This window comes from Eleutherodactylus coqui, chromosome 7 (genome assembly GCF_035609145.1).
Source record: "Eleutherodactylus coqui strain aEleCoq1 chromosome 7, aEleCoq1.hap1, whole genome shotgun sequence".
In the NCBI taxonomy this organism is placed as follows: Eukaryota; Metazoa; Chordata; class Amphibia; order Anura; family Eleutherodactylidae; genus Eleutherodactylus; species Eleutherodactylus coqui.
The window spans coordinates 154,231,656-154,251,504 of record NC_089843.1 but is presented as its reverse complement, the minus strand read 5'-3'; the positions used below and the strand labels follow the sequence as shown (position 1 = coordinate 154,251,504).

Genomic DNA, 19,849 nt, shown 5'->3' with positions numbered 1-19,849 from the left:
CATGCAGTTTAGCTCTCTTAAAGGGATTGCCTGGGAAATAAGAAAAAATAAATAGTGAAAATACCCAGTGTATACGGTAGTATGAATAGACAGTTAAATACCTTTAGTTATTTTTAAATGCTCGTTTTGTTCTGGGGACCATCACTGGGAAAGAAAATAACCACTAAACACAGAGTCCATCCCGCTAGGACAGGCAGTATCGGGACAGAGAGCAGAGCACCTATCTAAAGCTCTCCTTGCTTCTCTGCCCATTAGTAATGATTCCATGTAGAGGAGGACAGATGACAATAGCATGCATTGTTATCACTGCTGAGATAGGACCTCAGCTTTCTCTGGGAAGGAGCTTCTACTTCACATGCAAAGAGGCAGAGAGCACTGATGAGACTGGCTGCTGTGGGGTACCTTTCTGTTAACAGCATGCAGGGAGCAGCAACAGTGCTAGTATGCAGGATGTGAGTTCAAAGCTTCTTTCGTCTGACTCACTCATCAGAGTGGAGATGTTATCTTAGTAGTGATAACAATATATACTACTGTGGTTTGTCCCCTTTCACAAGAGTTAAGCCCCATTTACACACGATTATCGTTTGAAGGAAGAAACAACTGAATGAATTAACAACTTTTTTGCATAATATGTAAATGTGCAGATAATCCTCTCCATTTCTCTCATTAGCCATGTAAACACTGTACATGTTATTTGCTCATCTGGGCGTGTGTTTATGCCAGCAATTTCTTGCCAGCAGCTTTTTTATTAGTGTGAAGAAAAACCATTGTCTTCCTTGGGCATGAGTAAACAAGTAGGCATTGTGTTTATGCGAGGTAAGCAATCACCCTCCCTCAAGTTGGTCAGTTCAAGACTGAATAATTGCCATTTAAATGAAAGGACAAGCCAGCCAGACAACAAAGTCAACTTAAGGGGGTTGTCCCGTGCAGAAACGTTTTTTTTTTTTTGCATAGGCCCCCCGTTCAGCGCAGGACAAACCCAAGGGATGTGTTGAAATTTAAAAAAAAAATTACTTACCCGAATCCCCTCTCTGCCACTTCTTCCTTCTTTTCCTCCAAGATGGCCACCGGGATCTTCACCCACGATGCACCGAGGGTCTTCTCCCATGGTGCACCGTGGGCTCTGTGCGGTCCATTGCCGATTCCAGCCTCCTGATTGGCTGGAATCGGCACACGTGATGGGGCGGAGCTTCACGATGACGCGTAGAAGGGGGCGGAGCCAGAACGCCGCTCATGCCTGGACCGACCAGAAGGGAGAAGACTCTTCTGCGCAAGCGTGTCTAATCGGGCGATTAGACGCTGAAATTAGATGGCACCATGGAGACGGGGACGCCAGCGCAGGGAAGGTGAGTATATAACTTCTGTATGGCACATATTTCATGCACGATGTATATTACAAAGTGCATGTATATGGCCATACAGAAGTGTTTAACTTAACTTGTCATTGCGGGACAACCCCTTTAAACAGCTGCTAACAACTGACCGATTTTTTTCGCATTCACACTGAACTATTATTGCTCAAACGAATTTTGAACGATTACGTTACGTGTAAATTTGGCCCTTACTAGTGCACGAAATTATTGATGACTGGCAGAGGAGCAAGGAGAGCTTATGGCTTATTCACAATGGCGTTAGGCTCAGTTAAGCATTTCTGTTTCTTTATTCCAATTGAGCAGCAGGACATGGAAATAAAATTGGAATTTAGCTGCCTGCAAACGGGCGGATTTGCATTGCAGGATCCGGATCGGGGTCCGCCTCTGGATTCCACAGCAAATACAGCCCATAACATGCTACTGGAAATTACTTTTACCTCTACATGAGTGGAAATCAATTGCAATTTTCTGCTCACAGAGGAAAAATCGCAGCATGTTCTAATTTTGCGTGGTTTCTGCGAGGACGGCTTCCATTGAAGTCAATGGAAGCTGTCTGATCCGTGGCCCTTCCACAATGACATGGCAGCAAGGTTTCGGATTCCGCATCATCACTAGGCAATGACACGGAAGAAGCAGAAGTTTAAAAAAAAAATCTGTACACATGGATGCCGGCTGGGCACAGGGTTTGATTCCGCATGCAGAATCTGACCGCAATGTTTCCGTTTTTGTTCCCTATTGATTTCAACGGATTTTCATTAAAAAATGAAATATTTCAGTTTTTCTCTATTTAACTCCATTCAGTTTCATATTTTTTTTAAATTTTTGATATCAGGATCTAAATTTCAACTAAATTCCTAAAATCTTTTAATTTTCACACTGACCACGAAGCCTACTAATAGTCTGACACTTCTTATTCAGCAATCATCTCATCATCATCATCATAGCAGGAATACAATGAAAAGTAACACCTATATATAAATAAAGGCACACTTACACTGGACGATTATCTCAAAACATTTGCTCATGGGCGATCGTTTTAGCGATAATCATTGTGTGTAAATGGGCGCGGGGCACCTGCATTTCGGGCACTTTCCACTGATCGTTAAAATCAAGCAGGGGGGGGGGGTGCTGATAGCATTGTTTCCCCCATGGAGAACAATGGATCTGAGTGCAGCTAATAGCCTCGGGCTATTAGCTGCCTTAAGGAAGTCTTCATTAACATACATAATGGGTATTTAAGTAGCTGAGAAGCTGCTTAAATTTCAATTATTTTTTATGCAAAATAATCGCTCAAAACTGTTGCTCAAACTGTCCTTCGAGCAATCTTTGAGAGATTATCTGCTCGTGTAAATGGGCCTTAACACACCTCCTCCCTCTCTCTGCACATATCACAGAACATGTCTAGAACAGTTGAAAACGCTTATTGTTGCCCTCATCCACTCACGGCTCAATTATTGCAACTCGTTGCTGATCGGCCTCCCCTGCACCAGACTCTACCCTCTCCAGTCCATCCTGAATGCGGCAGCCAGGCTCATCTTTCCGTCCAGCTGCTACTCAGACGGCCCTGCCCTGTGCCGGTCACTTCATTGGCTGCCCGTTAAATACAGAATTCAATTTAAACTTACTACCTTCATCCACAAAGCCCTCCACAGCGCATCGCCCCCCTATATTGCCTCCCTCATCTCAATCCATCACCCAACCTGGGCTCTCCGCTTGGCTAACGAAACTAGACTGCGCACCCCTCTAATTCGAACTTCTCACTGCCGCCTCCAAGACTTCTCCAGAACAGCATCGGTCCTCTGGAATGCACTACCAAAAGATACCCGGGCAATCCAGGACTCGCAGAACTTAAGGCGTGCTCTAAAATTGTACCTCTTCAGGGAGGCGTACCGCATTCTCTAAACAAACTCCTCTATACGCCGCCTGATAACATGCTCCCTGACCTACTGACTGCAATCCCTGCTAGCCGTCATAAATCACTCCTGCAGTCATACTGTTTCTGCCGTCACACGGCTAAATGTCTGACCATTGTCTGTGTATAGCATCCCTCACTCTCCACCTCACCATACCGTGAACATCTCCAGCCCCTTTACCTTCTGTATCACCCCATTACTTGTAGTATGTAAGCTCGTTGGAGCAGGACCCGCACCCCTACTGTTTCTATCAACTGATTACAATTGTAACCGTGGTTCTGTAATGTTTGTACTTTTGTCTTTCTGTATTCCCCCTGTCTATGTAAGCGCTGCGGAATGTGTTGGCGCTATACAAATAAAGATTATTATTATTAACAGTCTCTCATAGAAAGTAATGGATCCCATCCTCTCTATTGTGTGAAGGACCAATGAGTTCAGCAGTAAAGCATATAAATGCTGTTAACTACAGCACAGTGAAGATGGCGGCTGCGAATAGTTATGTATAGACAATAGGATAAAAAAAATGTTGCAATCAGAAAATTAAAACGGATTAGAAAAATGGAAAAAAAACACAGTGGATGCATTTCCTTTAAGTGAATTCTGTATGGCTATAGAGCTCACTTTTCATACTCTTCATTTTCTAGATGCAAAATTTCTTTGAGACCTATCCAAATGCTGGGGCAGGAGCAACTCCAAGAAAGCAAGCACTGGAAACTGTTAAAAATAACATTGAATGGGTTGCGGCTAACAAAGATGGTATCAAGGCCTGGCTGGAAGCAAATCCTTGATCATTTCAAAGAGATCTACCATCACAATTCTGAATGGACATATTTACTGTCAATGAGCAAACCAAAGAAGAGCTAAAACCTACCTTCCACCATCCCAAAGGAACAAACTGGACATTAGAGGCCATGTACTTGCTAGGTCTGTTTCATAATCAATCCACTGGAGCCAACAAGAAACTCCTAATGGTATCTGGGACCATTGCTTTGAGGGTGTTTATTTTCTATTTATTATTTGAAATATGCATACATAAATTGCTTCGAAGGAGTCATTAAAGTCCTACACAAGTTTCGTGTCACTCAAAATATGAATAGAAGTATTACAGCTGTAAATTGCACCTGACCACTCCCTTCACATGTCTGCTTTAGGAAACCCTTGTATTTTCCATAACATAGTAACATAGCACATAAGGGCGAAAAAAAGACATATGTCTATCCGATTCAGCCTATTAACCCCCCCCCCCCCCATGTTGATCCAGAGAAAGGCAAAAAAAAACAATGAGGTAGAAGCCAATTTTTCCCACTTAAGAGGAAAAACCTGTTCCCCACTCCAATCTGTCAATCAGACTAATCCCTGGATCAACAACCCTTCTAAGGTAATTATTGATTATAACATGTAATACTAAATATCCTTAATACAACCTGCCAACATTCAGGATTGAACCTTTAGATCTTAAGTCTAACCCTCTTCCAAATGAGCTATTCTGGCTCACTAAGAAGGAACAATTCTGAAACATCTTTGCTAAGAACTCTGTGTTGTGCTATCCCTGTTACACATTGCTTTGACATGGGGAGCGGTGACCTTCAATTATCATTATAAATGACGCATATAATAATAATAAAGAAGATACATAATTGGGTAATGAATGATCAAACATCAAATATCTTTTAAAAAAAGGGGATATATGAGATTTGTAAAAAAATAGGGTCTGTTTTTTTCTAGTAACAGGCCCCCCTGGTGTCCATGGGATATGTCAGGTATGCCCTATTGTCCGATATGCCAGATTTGCCCTTTTTATGTGAATGTTACTGAGCTGTAATGCCCAATACAGCTCACCCATAAGAGGCACTGCTCCTAGAAGAACACCAGACCCTATTTTTGGCTCTCATCTAATGTCTTGAGGCGTCCAACATTAGAAGAAAACTTTAAGTAATTGAAATGTGAGTTTTCCCGTTCAAAATCCTTGCATATGAATCCTTTCTGGTGTACGTGGCTTGTAAATAAATGTTACTCCATAAGGAATGATAAGATGCAGTTTCACTTTGCACCTCTGTATAGACCATAAGGGGGGTAGTTTAGCATCAGACAAAATTTTGATGTCACTTTTCTAGCATGCTCTTTTATGGTCTCCAGTGCAAAATGTGCCAAATTTTTTTGTAATTTCACAAAATGTTAATAAATTTGTTGCATCTTTAATTCCTCTAGAGATGTTCTTATTCTTTTTTTTGCCACCAAGCTACTGGAGTGAGATTGCTCAAAATTTTTGATACCTTTAAAAAAAATGTTTCCATGCCATTTTCTAGACACTTTAGAAAATAGTCGAGTGAGGATTTTAAAAGTTTATAACTTGGTATTCCCTTTTAAGCAATGAACTATTTAGATTGAAACTTTTACAATATTGTTATCTAAGTAGTTTGGAAATACAGATTTCTTCATCTTTAAATGGGATCATTTGCAGACAAGAACTAATTCTTAATTCATTTATTGTACAATTTATTAGCGTGTGACTCATAGTTTCGATTTGAAGCACTTTTTGTACATGAAATATATTCTTTTTGATTTGCAGATTTGTTTTTTTACTGTAACTATATTTCACACCTTCACAGTCTGTAGATGACGATAATTTTCTTATGTTCTAGAATGTCTAACAATCATTTACCTTTAATGTATTACATTTTATGACAATTAGTATAAAGCTTACCTTACAAGTCTTCAGCTTTGTGTCCCATTGTCCCACTTTGCCAACAGAATGCGTAATAGACCTTACTAATTAATTAATGTGGGTCATCTTCAGCTCCAGAAGGGAGTTGTTGTTTGTATAATGCCAACTTATTCCACAGCGCTTTCAGGTAATTTTTACTGGGTACTCATTACCGACCTCGGAAGGATGGAAGGCTGAGTCAACCTTGGGCCGGCTACCTGAATCAAGTGGGGATTGAACCTGCAACCTTCAGGTCGTGCTGCCTTAGCACCCCATAGGAGCCTGCAGAAGGAGGTGAAAATCAGTGAGGACAGCTGAGGAGGAGCTGCAGCCCCTTCATTTCAGTGATCAACAGGGTCTCAGCAGCAGGACCCCACTGATCATTACTTTTGACATGTCTCTATGACAGCAAATGTTATCTGAAAATGTAGCTACTCTTTAAATCTCTATTTTCTAACTAAATATTGCCATAGAAAGGATCGGATCTGTATTGTTCCTAACTGCATATCAGACACCACTCTGTATATTATTTCAAGATCTGATACTATTTTGACCTTTAAAAATCCTATATCCAGATGAGTTTTATGACAGTGTGTAAATTTAAGACTATTCAGGCATACCAATCTATCACACGGGGAAACATGTTTCCCTCTTAGGTCATCCAAAAAGTTGAGAAATATGTAATGTTTGAAAACCAAGTGCCACACATCTATTTTTTCATGCTATCCCAACTTGCGTCCGTCGTAGTTACATTTCCAGATCTTGCAGTGCCGTTGAAATGCTACTGTGCTCCGGTAGTAGAACAATCTGTCATTGCATTGGGTTGCCTCTTGCTTGACTATCACAGCGAGTCTGACAGTTTTGAAACAATCATCCAGGTCTTATTAAGCAGTCCATACATATAAAACTTTGATTGGCCGCCGGAGCATTGGGAGCGGCAGGCGGAGTTGGGTCAAGTGAGTACGCCTTATTTCTTTAATTTAAAGGCTTGCACAAAATGGCTTGATTAGCCAGATTCGGCTGATCGTCCCATACACTTCAGCTATGGTCAGACGAAATTTTCCAATATACCAGATCACATCTTGTCACACATCAGAATATTGTCTGTCACTGGCCATTACGAACAATCGTTTGATCATTTACATTATTTGTGCAGCCACTAAATGGCCAGAATCATACATTTTGGGTGACCATTCTCCCATGTGTGGCTGGTTTTAATGCATTTTTCTTATCACAAGGCTAAGTTCATAACATATTTTTGCCCAATATCAGATGTAATAAATACATAGAGTATTTCAGAAAAGGGAAGCAACTGTCTACCAGTATACTATTTGATGGATTCTTCAAAAAGGGAAATTGAGAGTTCTATTCTGTCTCCTTTTGTCTTCAGAGAAGTCCAGACATATGCTGTGAAAACAGATCCGTATAATTTGTATCTGTCGGCCACTGATATCCATAATAAATAAACATGTACTTACATATGTGAAGCACATCTATATTTGGGCAGGTGCCATGAATGTATTCATACTGAACTTGAAGTTGAGTGGTAATCAGTGGCGTAGCTAAAGGCTCATGGGCCCGGGTGCAAAAGTTTATCTTGGGGACCCCCAACTTCTCTTAACCCCTTAACGCATAGGCGTAACTTGAAGCTCCTGGGCCCCAATGCAAAACATGTAACAGGGACCCCAACTATAATGCTTTATTCATAGTACTGGGCTCCCTATATGGTGAAGAAAGGCCTTATGGTTCCCTTAAGGTTCCTGGGCCTGGGTGCAACCGCATCCCCTATAGTCATGCCAGTGATGGTAATCCCTCTTCTATGATATATTTTGTTGGGGTTTTCAGTTTTCATCAGAAAAACATGCTTTTCACTGGTTTCATTCCCATTTGTGATGTTTTCTGTCCTGTGATGTTGCAAGATTTGAAAATCACTGCCTGCCCTATCTTTCTGCGTTTTGCTTTTTTTATTGCCCATGTTTCCCTATGGAGCCTCTGTTTTATCGCATGTGATGTTCATACGATGCAATGCGTTTCTAACATTAGAAACTCTTATTGTCTATCGTGCGAGTAAACCACAAGAGGCAGCGATGCACAACTTCTCTCAGGAAGAAACATTGCTAACGCTCAACCTTCGTATGAGCACATATGCGATTTTGCACGATTTTCTTGCTCCAATTTCGCGATTGCAAGTGTGAAGGAGCCCTTATGCAGATGATCTTCCACAAGACCTACAACCTTGTTTTTTAGGCTCAATGATGCACAAATCCTCTCTATGTAAGTGGCCTTCTTGCACTCTGCACTCATACACTAACATTGCATAGTGTAGGGGGGTTTATTATTTCTTTGGGCTTTCCTACACAGGGTCTGTTTTTCAGACTTTTCACATATGTTGATTTATAAATTGAAAGAACTCAAAAACTTACTGGAAGCTTGGGATTACATCATTTTCCCAAATCTTAGTAATAACAATGGTCACAATAAGTCAGAACACATTTACTTGATACATGTTTGTTTCAAGCTTGGCTAAACCCATAATAAAATTTCCCACATCCTCTTTAGTCATTCACAACAAATGCAGCGAAGGATTTGTTGAATAACATAGTAACATAGTATGTAAGGCTGAAAAAAGACCTATATCCATCCATTTCAGCCTATTACCCCTCAATGTTGATCCAGAAAAAGGAAAAAAAAAAAAAAAAACAATGAGGTAGAAGTAAATATTCTCCATTCAAGGGAAAAAATTCCTTCCTGACTCCAATCTGGCAATCGGAATAATTCTCAGATCACCGACCCTTCTGAAGTTATTAATGATAACACATAATGTTGTGTCGCTCAAGAAAGGCATCCAGGCCCCTCTTAAACTCTTTTATGGAGTTCACCATCACCACATCCTCAGGCAGAGAGTTCCACAGTCTCACTGCTCTTACAGTAAAGAACCCCCTTCTATGTTGGTGTAGAAACCTTCTTTCCTTTAGACATAGAGGGCGCCCCTTGTTACAGTCACAGTATTGGATATAAATAAATGATGGCAGAGATCTCTGTATTGTCCCCTGATATATTTATACATAGTTATTAGAGCGCCACCTTGTTACATTCCTGGGTATAAACAGATGACGGCAGAGATCTCTGTATTGTCCCCTGATATATTTATACATAGTTATTAGAGCGCCACCTTGTTACATTCCTGGGTATAAACAGATGACGGCAGAGATCTCTGTATTGTCCCCTGATATATTTATACATAGTTATTCGGTCACCCATCAGCCATCTTTTTTCTAAACTAAATAACACCAATATTGATAACCTCTCTGAGTATTGTAGTCCGCCCATTCCATTTATTACTTTAGTTGCCCACCTTTAACCCCTTAGTGACGGCCCTATCGTAAAACTACGTCCTGCTGTTGCAGGACGTGTATGGAGGGAGGTAGCGCCGCTATCTCCCTCCATACAGCGCGGGCATCAGCTGTTTATTACAGCTGACACCCGTGGGCAATAGCTGCGCTCAGCCGTTCGGCTGATCGCGGCTATTAACCCTTTAAATGCCGCTGTCAATTCTGACAGCGGCATTTAAATCCCCCGCACGGCCCCCCCCGCGGTGAGATCGGGGGAGCCGTGCAGGTGTCATGAATGGCCCCAGGGCTGCCTTAGCAGACTGCCTATCAAGCCATCCACACAGGGTGACTTGAAAGACTGCCTGTAAAAAAGCAGTATGACGTAATGCTATAGCATTACGTGATACTGCAGGAGCGATCAAAGCATCGCATGTTAAAGTCCCCCAGGGGGACATCGAAGTAATGTAAAAAAAATAATCAATAAAGTTTTTTTAATTGTTAAAAAAAAAAAAGTTATAAAAGTTTAAATCACTCCCCTTTTGCCATATACATTATTAAAAAATCAAACTCAATAATAAAAATATGTATTTGATATCGCCGCGTCCGTAAAAGTACGATCTATCAAAGTAGTGCATTATTTTTCCCGCATGGTGAACGTCGTCTGAAAAAAAAAATAAAGAACGCCAGAAATACACTTTTTTAGTTACCTTGTCTCCCAGAAAAAACGCAATAAAAAGCGAACAAAAAGTCGTATGTATTCCAAATTGATACTATCGGAAACTTCAGGACATCCCGCAAAAAATGAGCCCTTGCCCAACTACGTTGACGAAAAAGTAAAAAAGGTATTGCGCGCACAAAATGACCGCAGAAAATAATTGAAAAAAATTAAATATCTTTAAAAAAAAAATAAAAGTACTACAGCAAAAAAAATACTATACAAGTTTGGTATCGTAGCAATCGTACTGACTCATAGAATAAAAATATCAGGTCGTTTTTGTTGCAATTTGTGTGCTGTAGAAACAGGACGCACCGAAAGATGCTGGAATGTCGTTTTTTTTCCATTTCTCTCCGCTAAGAATTTTTAAAAAGTTTTTCAGTAAATTATATGGTACAATAAATAGTGCCATTGAAAAATACAACTCATCCCGCAAAAAACAAGCCCACATACAGCGACGTCAATGGATAAATTAAGGAGCTACGATTTTTTAAAAGGGAGTAGAAAAAAACAAAAATGGAAAAAAGCAAAAAAGCTCCGTCACTAAGGGGTTAAACCCACTCAAGCTCTGATATGTCCTTCTTGAGTACCGCTGCCCAAAACTGTCCACAATATTCCATGTGTGGTCTGACCAGTGACTTGTAGAGAGGAGGAACAATGTTCTCATTATCTGCCCCATGACCTCTTTTGTTGCACCCCATGACCCTACTTGCCTTGGCAGCAGCTGCCTGACATTGTACAGTTGACTAAAACTCTCTAGTCCTTTTCCAGGTCAGTGTTCCCCAGTAGTTTCCCATTTAGTGTGTAATGGTGACATGTATTTCCTTCCCATGTGCAGAACCTTACATTTATCAGTGTTACAAATAAATTTGTAGTAAGAAAATGCAAGATGTCTTCATAAGAAACTGAGCAGGGAAATAACATTATATTGGATACACTGTTCCAAGTTTTAGACCTACCTATGAAACAAATTACCCCCCCCCCCCCCCCCCCCCGACAAGAGGGCCTAGCTAAGTGGAAAATTGCATGGCTTAAATAAGACAACATGCACTAAAATTGTGCCCGAGAATTACTGCTAAATTTTGAAGCAAATTAAGCTAACCAATATGTGACATAAAGTTAGATACTAGAGATGAGCGAACGTACTCGTCCGAGCTTGATATTCGTGCGAATATTAGGGTGTTCGGGATGCTCGTTACTCTTAACGAGCACCACTCGGTGTTCCGGTTACTTTCAGTTTCCTCTCTGAGACGTTAGCGCGCTTTTCTGGCCAATTGAAAGACAGGGAAGGCATTACAACTTCCCCCTGTGACGTTCAAGCCCTACACCACCCCCCTGCTGTGAGTGGCTGGGGCGATCAGATGTCACCCGAGTATAAAAGTCGGCCCCTCCCGCGGCTCGCCACACATGCCTTGTGAGTTAGCTGAGGGAAAGTACTATCGTGCTGGTGCTGCTGTAGGGAGAGCGTTAGGAGTCAGTGTAGGCTTCAAGAACCCCAAAGGTCCTTCTTAGGGCCACATCTACCTGTGTGCAGGCTGCTGCTAGCAGTGTTTTTTTTTTTTTTTCTCAAAATCGGCAGTGCAGAGCATTGCACCCGGTATTAGGGACAGAAGTGGTGCATAGGCAGGGAGAGTGTTAGGAGTGAGTGTAGCCTTCAAGAACCTCAACGGTCCTTTCTAGGGCCAAATTTAAGCGTGTGCAGTACTGTGCTGGCTGCTGTTAGCAGTGTTGCATATTTTTTTTTTTCTAAAAATCGTCTGTGCAGAGCATTGCACCCTCCATTGATACTACAGGGACAGAATTGTGTAGGCAGGGCCACAACACAGTTATTGTTCATTGAATATACGCAGTGGGTCCTTCCCTTTGCAAAAAAGGAAAAGAAATTATATTTGGCCTGCCTGTGTCAGTCCTAAGGTCTCCGTGTACGTGTGTGCAGCGTGGAGAACGTACAAAAATCAGACGCAACCAGCTACGGTTTACTGCAGGCTTGCGCCATTGTCTTTCCTGACTGGCAAATACCTGCTCTGCTAGAGTTAATAACTCTGCTACACTAAAGTTGTGTGTCACTTTTTCAGGGCCACACTACAGTTCTAAAAGTTATTGTTCATTGAATATACGCAGTGGGTCCTTCCCTTTGCAAAAAAGGAAAAGAAATTGTATTTGGCCTGCCTGTGTCAGTCCTAAGGTCTCCGTGTACGTGTGTGCTGCGTGGACAACGTACAAAAATCAGACGCAAACCAGCTACGGTTGAGTGCAGGCTTGCGCCATTGTCTTTCCTGACTGGCAAATACCTGCTCTGCCAGAGTTAATAACTCTGCTACACTAAAGTTGTGTGACACTTTTTCAGGGCCACACCACAGTTATTAAACGTATTGTTCATTGAATATCCGCAGTGGGGCCCTCCCTTTGCAAAAAAGCGAATTCAATTACTTATATTTGGCCTGCCTGTGTCAGTCCTAAGGTCTCCGTGTACGTCTGTGCTGCGTGGAGAACGTACAAAAATCAGACGCAACCAGCTACGGTTGAGTGCAGCCTTGCGCCAATTTCTTTCCAGCCTGGGAAATCAAATCACTGGTAATACACCATGCTGAGGGGTAGGGGTAGGCCTAGAGGATGTGGACGCGGCCGAGGACGCGGAGGGCCAAGTGAGGGTGTGGGCACAGGCCGAGCCAGTGCGGTGGCCAGGGGTAGAGGCAGGGCCAGACCGAATAATCCACCAACTGTTTCCCAAAGCGCCCCCTCGCGCCATGCCACCCTGCACAGGTCAAGGTGCTCTACGGTGTGGCAGTTTTTCACAGAGACGCCTGACGACCGACGAACAGTGGTGTGCAACCTTTGTCGCGCCAAGATCAGCTGGGGAGGCACCACCAACAGCATGCGCAGGCATATGATGGCCAAGCACCCCACAAGGTGGGACGATGCCCGTTCACCGCCTCCGGTTTGCACCACTGCCTCTCCCCCTGTGCCCCAACCTGCCACTGAGATCCAACCCCCCTCTGAGGACACAGGCACTACCGTCTCCTGGCCTGCACCCACACCATCACCTCCGCTGTCCTCGGCCCCATCCAGCAATGGCTCTCAGCGCAGCGTCCAGACGTCGCTAGTGCCACAGTTTGAGCGCAAGCGCAAGTACGACGCCATGCACCCGCACGCTCAAGCGTTAAACGTGCACATTGCAAAATTGATCAGCCTACAGATGCTGCCGTATAGGCTTGTGGAAACGGAGGCTTTCAAAAGCATGATGGCGGCGGCTGCCCCGCGCTACTCGGTTCCCAGTCGCCACTACTTTTCCCGATGTGCCATCCCAGCCCTGCACGACCACGTCTCCCGCAACATTGTACGCGCCCTCACCAACGCGGTTACTGCCAAGGTCCACTTAACAACGGACACGTGGACAAGCACAGGCGGGCAGTGCCACTATATCTCCCTGACGGCACATTGGGTGAATTTAGTGGAGGCTGGGCAGAGTCAGAGCCTGGGACCGCTCACGTCCTACCTACCCCCAGAATTGCGGGCCACAGCTCGGTGGTGGTATCTGCGGCGGTGTATGCTTCCTCCACTAAAGCACCTTCCTCCTCCTCCTCCTCCAACGCAACCTCTGTCTCGCAATCAAGATGTGTCAGCAGTACATCGCCAGCAGTCGGTGTCACGCGGCGTGGCAGCACAGCGGTGGGCAAGCGTCAGCAGGCCGTGCTGAAACTACTCAGCTTAGGAGAGAAGAGTCACACGGCCCACGAACTGCTGCAGGGTCTGACAGAGCAGACCGACCGCTGGCTTGCGCCGCTGAGCCTCCAACCGGGCATGGTCGTGTGTGACAACGGCCGTAAGCTGGTGGCGACTCTGCAGCTCGGCAGCCTCACGCACGTGCCATGCCTGGCCCATGTCTTTAATTTGGTGGTTCAGCGCTTTCTGAAAAGCTACCCCCACTTGTCATACCTGCTCGGAAAGGTGCGCCAGCTCTGCGCACATTTCCGCAAATCCCACACGCACGCTGCCACCCTGCGGACACTGCAACATAGGTTTAATCTGCCAGTGCACCGACTGCTGTGCGACGTGCCCACACAGTGGAACTCTACGCTCCACATGTTGGCCAGACTCTATGAGCAGCGTAGAGCTATAGTGGAATACCAACTCCAACTTGCGCGGCGCAGTGGGAGTCAGCCTCCTCAATTATTTACAGAAGAGTGGCCCTGGTTGGCAGCCATCTGTCAGGTCCTTGGAACATTTGAGGAGTCTACCCAGGTGGTGAGCGGCGATGCTGCAATCATTAGCGTCACCATTCCTCTGCTATGCATCTTGAGAAGTTCCCTGCAAAGCATAAAGGCAGACGCTTTGCGCTCGGAAACAGAGCCGGGGGAAGACAGTATGTCGCTGGATAGTCAGAGCATCCGCCTGTCTATATCTCAGCGCGTTGAGCAGGAGGAGTAGGAGCATGAGGAGGATGAGGAGGAGGGGGAAGAGACAGCTTGGCCCACTGCTGAGGGTACAGATGCTGCTGGGCTGTCATCCTTTCAGCGTGTATGGCCTGAGGAGGAGGAAGAGGAGGAGGAGGAGGATCCTGAAAGTGATCTTCCTAGTGAGGACAGCCATGTGTTGCGTACAGGTACTCTGGCACACATGGCTGACTTCATGTTAGGATGCCTTTCTCGTGACCCTCGCGTTACACGCATTCTGGCCACTACAGATTACTGGGTGTACACATTGCTCGACCCACGGTATAAGGAGAACTTTTCCACTCTGATTCCCGAAGAGGAAAGGGGTTCGAGAGTGATGCTATACCACAGGGCGCTGGTGGACAAACTGATGGTAAACTTCCCATCCGACAGCGCTAGTGGCAGAAGGCGCAGTTCCGAGGGCCAGGTAGCAGGGGAGGCGCAGAGATCAGGCAGCATGTACAGCGCAGGCAGGGGAACATTCTCCAAGGCCTTTGCCAGCATTATGGCTCCCCAGCAAGACTGTGTCACCGCTCCCCAGTCAAGGCTGAGTCGGCGGGAGCACTGTAAAAGGATGGTGAGGGAGTACGTAGCCGATCGCACGACCGTCCTCCGTGACGCCTCTGCCCCCTACAACTACTGGGTGTCGAAGCTGGACACGTGGCCTGAACTCGCGCTGTATGCCCTGGAGGTGCTTGCTTGTCCTGCGGCTAGCGTCTTGTCAGAGAGTGTGTTTAGTGTGGCTGGGGGAATCATCACGGATAAGCGTACCCGCCTGTCAACCGACAGTGCCGACAGGCTTACACTCATCAAGATGAACAAAGCCTGGATTTCCCCAGACTTCTCTTCTCCACCAGCGGACAGCAGCGATACGTAAGCAATACGTAGGCTGCACCCGCGGATGGAAGCTACGTTCTCTCTCACCATCCAAAACGGGGACATTTCTGCTTCATCAATCTGTGTCTAATATTCCTCCTCCTGCTCCTCCTCCTGAAACCTCACGTAATCACGCTGAACGGGCAATTTTTCTTAGGGCCACAAGGCTCACTCATATAGTTTTTCTAAACAATTTTTATATGTTTCAATGCTCTTAAAAGCGTTGAAACTTTAACTTGAACCAATTTTTCGTTAAACTGGGCTGCCTCCAGGCCTAGTTACCACTTAAAGGGGTTGTCCCGCGCCGAAACGGGTTTTTTTTTTTTTCAACCCCCCCCCCCCCGTTCGGCGCGAGACAACCCCGATGCAGGGAAGTAAAGAAAGTTTACCGGAGCGCTTACCTTAATCCCCGCGCTCCGGTGACTTCAATACTTACCGCTGAAGATGGCCGCCGGGATCCTCTGTCTCCGTGGACCGCAGCTCTTCTGTGCGGTCCATTGCCGATTCCAGCCTCCTGATTGGCTGGAATCGGCACGTGACGGGGCGGAGCTACACGGAGCCGCTCTCTGGCACGAGCGGCTCCATAGAAGACTGCAGAAGACCCGGACTGCGCAAGCGCGGCTAATTTGGCCATCGGAGGGCGAAAATTAGTCGGCAACCATGGAGACGAGGACGCTAGCAACGGAGCAGGTAAGTAAAAAACTTTTTATAACTTCTGTATGGCTCATAATTAATGCACAATGTATATTACAAAGTGCATTATTATGGCCATACAGAAGTGTATAGACCCACTTGCTGCCGCGGGACAACCCCTTTAAGCCACATTAACCAAAGCGATTAATGGGTTTCACCTGCCCTCTTGGTTGGCCATGGCCAGTTTTTGGGATGTACATTAGTACTGTTGATACAGCAATTTTTGTGGGCCCTCGCCTACAGTGTAATCAAATGAATTTTTAGCCCACCTGCATTACAGCTGATGTTACATCCGCTGTGTTGGGCAATGCAATGGGATATTTTTATGTACCGCCGGTGGGTTCCAGGGAGCCACCCATGCTGTAGGTGCACACGGAGTTTAACCTACATCTGTCCACTTGTAAAGAACCCCAGTCTGACTGGGGCATGCAGTGTGGGCCGAAGCCCACCTGTATTAAGCACGACATTAATACCTCAGCTGTGTTGGGCAATGCAATGGGATATTTCTATGTACCGCCGGTGGCTTCCTGGCACCCACCCATGCTGTGGGTCCACACAGGGAATTATAAATGCATCTGTTTCCACTTGTAAAGAACCCCAGTCTGACTGGGGCATGCAGTGTGGGCTGAAGCCCACCTGCATTAAACATGACATTACTACCTCAGCTGTGATGGGCACTGCAATGGGATATTTTTATGTACCGCCGGTGGGTTCCAGGGAGCCACCCATGCTGTAGGTGCACACGGAGTTTAACCTACATCTGTCCACTTGTAAAGAACCCCAGTCAGACTGGGGCATGCAGTGTGGGCCGAAGCCCACCTGCATTAAGCACGACATTACTACCTCAGCTGTGTTGGGCAATGCAATGGGATATTTCTATGTACCGCTGGTGGCTTCCTGGCACCCACCCATGCTGTGGGTCCACAGGGAATTATAAATGCATCTGTTTCCACTTGTAAAGAACCCCAGTCTGACTGGGGCATGCAGTGTGGGCCGAAGCCCACCTGCATTAAACATGACATTACTACCTCAGCTGTGATGGGCAATGCAATGGGATATTTCTATGTACCGCCGGTGGGTTCCAGGGAGCCACCCATGCTGTGGGTCCACAGGGACTTCACAATAGGGAGTTGTACCTGCCTGTGTCTATGAATTAAAAACCGCGGTCTGACTGGGGCATGCAGACACCTTGACAGAATGAATAGTGTGTGGCACATAGGTTCCCCATTGCTATGCCCACGTGTGCAGCTCCTGATGGCGGTGGCACAGGATTCTATTTCTCATTGCTTCTGTACAGCATTGTGGGCTATCGCCCCGCCCCTTTTAAAGAGGGTCGCTGCCTAGCCGTGCCAACCCTCTGCAGTGTGTGCCTGCGGTTCCTCCTCATGGCAGACGCACTTCTAAATAGACATGAGTGTGGCGTGGCATGAGGGCAGCTGAAGGCTGCGCAGGGACACTTTGGTGTGCGCTGTGGGGGGGAGGGGGGGCGGTTGGGCAGCATGTAACCCAGGAGAAGTGGCAGTGGAGTGTCATGCAGGCAGTGATTGTGCTTTGTTGGAGGTAGTGTGGTGCTTAGCAAAGGTATGCATTGCTAATGAGGGCTTTTCAGAAGTAAACGTTTTTGGGAGGGGGGGGCCCACTCTTGCCGCTATTGTGGCTTAATAGTGGGACCTGTGAACTTGAGATGCAGCCCAACATGTAGCCCCTCGCCTGCCCTGTCCATTGCTGTGTCGTTCCCATCACTTTCTTGAATTGCCCAGATTTTCACACAAGGAAACCTTAGCGAGCATCGGCGAAATACAAAAATGCTCGGGTCGCCCATTGACTTCAATGGGGTTCGTTATTCGAAACGAACCCTCGAGCATCGCAAAAAGTTCGTTCCGAGTAACGAGCACCCGAGCATTTTGGTGCTCGCTCATCTCTATTAGATACAAATGTCTCAGGATGGGCCAAATTTATTATCCTGAGGAGACACTTTAATAAATTAGATATAACATATTTTTAGACTGCCCAATCTAAGTATACCCTGACTATTATACAGGATTTAGAAATCTGCGCCTTTGTATCTATAGATGGCTCTGCTACTGAGGCATGCCTTATTTCAGATGTCGGTAGTGAATGTATGGTAAAACATTAGATTTATTATAAAATGATTATTATATTGGACAATTATTCCTAAACCTGCGTCCTAGTAATTGGTTATAAAGTCTGTTCCAGGGAAACTTTTAGATTATTAAGAATTCATTGCATTCAACACTAAAAACTTCTGCCAAACGTCAGTACAGTATTTAGTTCTATGCTGCCACCTAGTGGACATACGGATAACACTACACACATTTTGTGTGCCTTAATGTCCCCCTTATTAACGAAGAGCATTTTGGTAGATTTTTATTATTTTTGTGTCATCGCATTCAGAAAGCCATAACTATTCTGTAGACATAGCTCTATGACTTCTTGTGTTTTAAAGAAGAGTTGTATTTCTCAAAAAACCTAAAAAATGTCACCCTAAGGTCGTTTTCACACAGTTGAGAAAAATGCGCGAGATTTGTGCAATCCCTTGTGCAGGGCTGAGAAAGCCGTCCCTGTACCGCGCTTTTTAATGTGCGTTTTACCCATGGATGCGAGGCGTTTTTGTACAAAAATAACTCCCATCACTTCTCTGAAATTCCTATCCTCATGCGCTTGTTTCACGGCTGTCGGGGGATCGGCAAGTGTTTTCCATTGATGTCAATGGGGAACATCATATCGCACCCACAAGCACATCGCATGGCATGTGATGTGTTTGACTGCCGCATTGAACGCAATGGGCGATGTGTTCTGAGGGACATGAAAAAAATAGGACATGCAGTGAGGTTTTATTTCGCAGCATCGCTCATGTGTATGACCCCATTCAAAAGAATGAAGATTATATTCCTCCAAGTTTTGTGCATCTAGCAATGCACAAAACTTATGCAAGATTCACACTCCTGTAACTGTAGTTTAAAGGAACATAGGGCGATAAATATGGCCGTACAGGTCAGAAAAAGCCCATAAATAAATGTCCATAATTAATGAATGAAGAAAATAAATGTTATTAACCCCTTAGTGGCGACACCTGTTTGCACCTTAATGACCAACTAATATTTCTGCTTTTTTTTTCATCGTCACATTCCAGAAGCCATAACTTTTTAATTTTTCCATTGACATAGCCACATGAGGGCTTGTTTTTTGCAGGACAACTCGTATTTTCTAATGGCATCATTTTTGTGTACATATAATGTATTGTATAACTTTTATTTATTTATTTTTTAGGGGGATTGGGGGGAAACACTTTTTCCCTCATCATTCTGACAGCATACATATGGAGGTTGTCCACTGGACCCCTGTTGGGACAGGAAGCGGAAAGTATAAAGGTAACTCCCCTCCACCAGTTCACCAGTGTCTTCCTGTCTCTATAGGACAGTCCTAGCGGATAAAGCCTCCATGTGTATGCTGGATGATAAGGACCTCCTTGCAAGTTGCACCCCGTCCACCCAGGGGGGGGGGGGGGGTCTCCTCTCCTTTTGGGCTGGCAGGGACTGTGCAGGTGAGACTCTCTGTGTGGGACTCTCACCTGCCGGGACGAGGGAGGCAGCAGCAGGCGCACCTGTATATTCTGCAGTAGGTCCGGAATCTCCCCGCCAGAGTGGCGGTTGGGCCTCTGATGTCAGCGGCAGAGTGGCACAATATCTGGTAGGAAGGAGCCATCCTGGAGCTAGTAAGTGTGTCCCCGGGGTCTGACGCGGGCAGCATGACGTCAGGCATCACGTGGGGTGGGGCTACGTCCCAGGG

General features: G+C 45.3%; 1 protein-coding gene across 1 annotated transcript in view; it reads left to right on the top strand.

Moving 5' to 3' along the window:
• ENPEP (glutamyl aminopeptidase) overlaps positions 1-5,493 on the top strand; it is a 50,326-nt gene extending 44,833 nt beyond the window's left edge. The window contains exon 20 of the mRNA XM_066573829.1: positions 3,931-5,493. Coding sequence (XP_066429926.1) covers positions 3,931-4,074 — 144 coding nt within the window. The 3' untranslated portion in view covers positions 4,075-5,493. The remainder of the gene's footprint in view (positions 1-3,930) is intronic.
• The last annotated feature ends 14,356 nt before the right edge of the window (positions 5,494-19,849 follow it).